Here is a 6,000-nt window from a genome sequence, read left to right on the forward strand (position 1 = left end):
GGACAAGCTTCTGATCCTTAAGAAAAACAGACTGTGTTGCATTAGGTTCTCGGTAGCCTTGAGAAATAGGACAGCATAAACATATTTTGTTTTAACACTTTCTAATTAACAAACTGTATTTTATACGTTATTTTACAAGACATATTTGTATTGTTATTCCAAGATAGCCTATGTTTTTGTTTGGTTTATTTTCGTTGAAAAGTTTTCTCTTTTCCCCTCCATGTTAAGTTTTTAAGCAGGAAAAAATGTTATAGCTGAGCTTTTCCACAGAAGGGTTTCATACATTCCCATTAAACAGCACCAGGGATTTGAACGCATCACCAATGAGTCATGTCAAAAAACTTTCTTCCCTCCCTCTTTTTTTCCGCTCCCTTAAACCCCACAACAACCGTAAAAAGTGTTTGTCCTGTTGCGGGCTTTTGCTCCTCAGACAGACAGCGCAGCGGCTTCTGTTGGACCAATTAACGGGCCCGTCTGTGCGCTGCCCCGCGGAGCGTGTTTTCCTGGGCGGCCTCTGCGCACTCTGCCAGGACAGTCAGCTGCAGCTGCAGAACATAAAGCACGCACAGCACGGCACGGACACGATCAGGTCCAAAATGGGTCCGACTTGGGCGCTAATCTGTTCCACCGCTTTGGTCTTGGTTTTACTGAGCTCAGCATCCGAAGGTTGGTACACTACTTTTTTGTTGCTTCCAACTACAAATCCACGCAGGGAATTCTTGTTTGCTTCATGGCCGATTGCCCAGCTCCATGTTTGATCGCTCCTACTGCAGTGGGAGCGTCTATTTTGCAGTGATCTGATGCCAGGTAGACTTTTATACAAAGCAGTTTGCTCTGAGCACTTTGATTCAAGTTCCTCATTTCAGACATGTCTCACATGTATTTTTATAGATTACACACAGATGCACGTATAAAATAACATTTTTATTTATTTTTTTGTTTGTTTATAAAACTTCCAAAACTTCTCTTATTTTGTCCCACTCTACCTTTTACAGTACTTTACAGTTTTTTTTCCGGTGAAGGATCTGACTTCTTCAATACTTCCATCATTTTTCGCTCTCAGTAGTAAAAAACAAACAACAACAAAACATGCGTAGTTATGGTTATGTAACTTTGTCTCACTCCTCTGTGTGCCGCCTGCAACATTACAGATGAGCGCCTTTCTGAGCAGCGCGAGGTCACCTTTGAAATTGCCCAACTGATGCAAGGTGTGTGCGCGCGCATTCACATATTAGTGCAGCGTCTCCACAGCTACCAATTATAACGTCACATGCTCATACTTGTATTTGGCCAGCTCTCCCTTCAAGAGGAATGTTAGGACTTTGAGATGAAAGTCTTTTTTTTAACCGGTTTGTTTTATAATTGCTGTAAAATGTCTTCTGTGGTTTTACAAGGTTAAAAAATGTACTTATAGTCTTGTTTTTCTTTCTTTTTATGGAAGTGACATACTAAACCCCAAAATAGCCTACCACTTTTATTTTAAGGTTATTTATAGCCAAGTTGAGTTAGTGTAGGCCCTGTTTGAGTACAGAACTCAAATATAAAGCTGTGTCTTTCTGTCTGTTTTGGTGTTTTACTTCAATTAAAATAATGTATATAAAAATCTGTTATTATGTTTTGTATCTTTAGAGATGCAGCAAGAGATGGACTTCAGAGATCACTTTGGTATGGGTACCGTTTATCTTCTTACCCCCTTGTTATGGTGTTTTGGCATAACTGCTCTACATACACACTCCCTAATTAAATCCATATATTTTGTGGGGGGGTTTCTGTTTTCACAGTTTCACAGCGGCCAGTGCAGCTTCAACCAAGGGAGAGAGGTGAGCAGATATTCACAGTAGTGTGCAATACCTTATAATGTCTTTAAGTAGTCTTTAGGAATACTTCTCCAGGCTTCTTAAAAGCACACTCAAAGCTATTCTTTGGATTTTGGCTGCCTTTTGGTCCATTCTCTATTAAGATTCTCTGTAGATAGTATTTTTGTCCTCCATGTGTCCAGTTTCTTCCAATTCTTTAAGGACACACCGCACACCATGCTGAGATATGTCTCCAGTTTTCAGCTAATAGCTCTTTGTGAATCAGCTTATTGATGCAAAAATACAATTTTATGCTTTTTGAACTTTGTAATATTTGTCATTTTTTGTAGAGCCTGTTTATACTTGAATGATTCCCAGGTCAATGATTAGTGGCATAATTACAAAAAAAAAGACTGGATTGTAATTTAGTGGAAAAAGGCAGCTATGGTCCTAAGAAAAACTTCAGAAGGTCTGCAATTTATTTCTCGAGTGGCTCGAAACTTTTGCACAGTACTGTACCTACCTACTCATAGGCACCACCTGTGGCTGGGAATCTCTCTTGCCTTCTCTTGTTAGATTTTTTTTTAAAATTTATTTGTTTTTCTTAGGTTTCAGACCAAGACCAAGAGGACGTATGCATCTGCTTTACTTGCATTTTTTTAAAAACTTGCTCCTTCTGTACTACATTCTACTGCGAAAAGTGCCAACTGTGGTCTTTCCCCTGCAGGCCCACCAAGTTTTGGTCTCCGTTCTCTTCCGACAACTTACGATGTTCAGTTTCCTCTCGGTCGGCCAACGTCAGAGAATCTCCAAGCCATCTGTGACTATAGCGACCTTCGTCCACGCTACCCATCATCCTACTTTCCTGACTCAGGCTATGGAGTTAACAAGTTGAGGGCCTCTGCTGTGAATAATGCAGAGGCCTGGCTGAGCACATGCTGCAAAGAGAACCAGACAAGGGAGAGAGAAGTGACCCTGTGTTGCGCCACACAGGCAGTATGTTTTCACAACAGCTCTTATAGCTAATTCAGCAATACTTTTTTAGCTCTGCGTAAATATAAAATGATGTCATAGTGACCTGTGTTTTTTGCTCGAGTTCCTCTTCTCTTACTTTTGCTGATGATTAATTTTTTTCAGAATAGGGAAGTAGTGTTTTCTCTACTTCCATGTAATAAAAAACACAATTTGTGCTGTTTAGGAACAATGCACTAATAATATACAGTAACATATACAGTTTTTATTGCACTCATATTCTTTTCATTTTTGAGTCTGTAAATGTAGAAAAAGCAGCATTTTTTTTCAACCACTTTTTGAATTGGCTCTGAACATAATTGGAGCATGAAACATTCTTCACATTGCAGAGGTGATGGTACTTGGGTTTTGTTTTTTTAAAAACAAAGTTGAAAGCCTTGAGCGCTTTCAGTCGATAAGCCCGTTTAATCAGCCTGGGCAGACATAACAGGCGGGCAGGCCTTGGCATGAGCATCAAAACTATGTTGAATTCCTCAGTGAGCGCTACCTTAGCATCTTCTTGTTTGTTTTCTAATTAAGGTCAAATTTGTCTCTTGACAACATAACTTCAGGAGGTGAATTTATTCAATAAGTAGCAGACAAGGTGCAGACTTCATGTTATTATTGAAGAATTTCATTCACACTGTGCACCCTGACTGTCTGTGTTACTCTGTTTTGTGCTTACTCAAGTGGGAGCTGTCAGTTGAAAAGTACTGTGAGGAGGACCTTTCAGTAAAGCATCCTTGGTATCACTGCTGTAAAATAAATGACAACAACAAAAGGCTCAGCTGCTTCAGCAATGATGCTCCAAACCCAAACTACGGGCCGACACAGGTGCTGCCAGTGAAACCTCTTCCCTCTACCGCTGAATTCACCTTTAACCCGAACACTTGCCAGAGGTGCGTAGAAAAACAAAAAAACATGATTATCAATATTTTTGCTCACTGGGATTAAAGAGGATAATACGTTTGTTCCCCGTCAGTCTCAATAAACAGTACCAAGGTTAAACCATAAATACTTTGCTGCCTCAGCCACTAAAGGCAGTACTTTAAAGGTACATTAAGTAATTTTTTAGATCATTTAATAGAAAGAAAATATTGTACTCATAAATGTATATTGATTTGTGTGTAATTATGCCTTTCAACAAATTAATACATTCTTATAAACTTAGAATGAATCCATTAAAAATGCATAGCAGCAGGCACCAGTTCATGGAAGCTCCCATTTTGCCCCACCATTTTTAATACAGTAGCTGAGATGGTCATCACTACATTGCATTTATGTTCATGTATTAATCTAACAATACGCTTTACAGCACATGATAGTACTAATGATTTTATTACTGTGGAAAGATGTTATTGTGCACTTGCTTATATTGATTTTGTTGGGCGTGCATCATCTGTCAAGCTCAAAAGTTTAATTGCAATGAAGAGAAGAGTCCTGTAGAAGAAGTAATGTCAGGGTTATCATTTAAGACAAAGAGAAAAAAGTAGCTTCATATTGCAAAACACATTTCCGTTATGCTGAATGCATCCTGAGCCCGTAGGAGGCATGTCTGCGTCTGACCTTATGCGTCATGCATTGCAGGACACACGGCCCTGAACCCAGTGCCCTCAGAAAAGGGAAGACCACGAAACTATCTACTCCCCGAACAGCTGACATCAGCTTTCCTCCTGGACGACCCACCGCAGATACCATTGAATCCGTGTGTCGCAACCAGAGGCTTCGCCCCGTCTACAGCATCAAGTGCCTCCCACGTTCAGGCTATGAAATGGTGGCTCTTCAGGCAAAGACCATTAATCTTATAGAGAAGGGATTCAAAAAATGCTGCAAAAATAAGAAGACTGAACTCAACTGTGCTGATCAGAAGGTAAAGGAAGAGCAGCTAAAAATACAAATTTTTGCTTAACTGAGTAGTTTCCATGTCGTGACACTTGATTCTTACTCTTCATTTCAGTGGCGTGAGGAGCTGAACAAGTTCTGCTTGCCTGAGAACAGAGGACAGGTGAATTACCACTGCTGTTTGAACCAAAGTGATAAATACAGATGTTTCCAGCAGATGTCTCCAGACCCGTATTATAATGTGACTTCTGCTCATGAGGAAGTGTCGCTGAACAAGATATGTGACACTCACAAAACCATCAAGAAGAAGTAAGACACTATTTATTGCATTTTTTCTTTGATCTGATCTTCCTATAATTTCTTTTTGTTTCTTTTGATGTTTTTTCCATTTTTTCTATTCATTTCTCTCTGTGAAATGTCAACACATTTTTTTAAGTATATAATCTGTAAGCAGTTTAATATGAGATGCATTGGCATCAATGTGACTGTGTTTTAGATTCCCTGTTGGGTTTCCTCTTAAGGACTTTGTGACACAATGCTGCCCCCTGCAGGAAGAAGAGAAGACTGCTTGCTCTGCGCGACTGGTAAGTCCCATTAAAAGCCATTAAAAGGGGAAGTTTGTCTGCAAAAATAAGACAAATTGCAAAAAAAAAGTTTGGCCTGGCAACATTTAAAATTTGAACAGAGAGTTCTGATTTCCCGCTGCTGTTCTGCCTTTGTGTCTCCATGACATCAGCTTGAAGAAATGTCACAGAAGCTGTGCGCATCAAAGAAGGCTGTTCCCACTACTGTCCGCCGCTGCTGCAAATCGTCCTCACAAGAGACTCCACAGTGCATCTCCAAAATTATCATGAGTGCCATCACCAAAGCAACCAACTTCTCAAGCCAGAAGAAGAGGAAAAGGTGCCCTATCTCCTAAGCTTGTATGGCCTTTCGCTGCTGACCCCACTGTCGCTGGGCCGTTCAGGATCGTGGTGAGATAGCAGCAGACGTGGCATTTGGTCACTGAACAGAAACGATTCATGCAACACTTAAATGTTTGTAAGACAAAATGAAATGTAAAATGTTGACTGAGTTTTCTAGCTTCAACTACAGCGTTCTGAGACCAAATGAGCATTTCTACCATTTATACTACACATACTTAAACAATCATACTGTTACATGCATAGTTGCTAAAACAGACTATTGTCTAGGACACTGTACCACTATTTTTATAGGCTGCTCTTTGCATACTTGATTATTAATTTCTTAATTCTTTTGGAAATTCAAGATCTTTTTTTTTCTCTTTTATATGGTTTCTAGTTAAGATCTTCTCTGAAAAAGTGATAATAAACACATTTTTAAAATCTTC

General features: G+C 39.6%; 1 protein-coding gene across 1 annotated transcript; it reads left to right on the forward strand.

Annotated features, from left to right (window-relative positions):
- Positions 1–407: 407 nt before the first annotated feature.
- LOC134636185 (extracellular matrix protein 1-like) lies at positions 408–6,000 on the forward strand. The gene is made up of 10 exons (XM_063486053.1): positions 408–666; positions 1,152–1,208; positions 1,630–1,671; positions 1,782–1,820; positions 2,524–2,792; positions 3,498–3,706; positions 4,395–4,677; positions 4,765–4,958; positions 5,146–5,233; positions 5,386–6,000. Exons 1-10 carry the CDS (start codon positions 597–599, stop codon positions 5,566–5,568), a joined length of 1,434 nt encoding a protein of 477 aa, XP_063342123.1. The 5' UTR covers positions 408–596; the 3' UTR covers positions 5,569–6,000.

This window comes from Pelmatolapia mariae, linkage group LG10_11 (genome assembly GCF_036321145.2).
Source record: "Pelmatolapia mariae isolate MD_Pm_ZW linkage group LG10_11, Pm_UMD_F_2, whole genome shotgun sequence".
Taxonomy (NCBI): domain Eukaryota; kingdom Metazoa; phylum Chordata; class Actinopteri; order Cichliformes; family Cichlidae; genus Pelmatolapia; species Pelmatolapia mariae.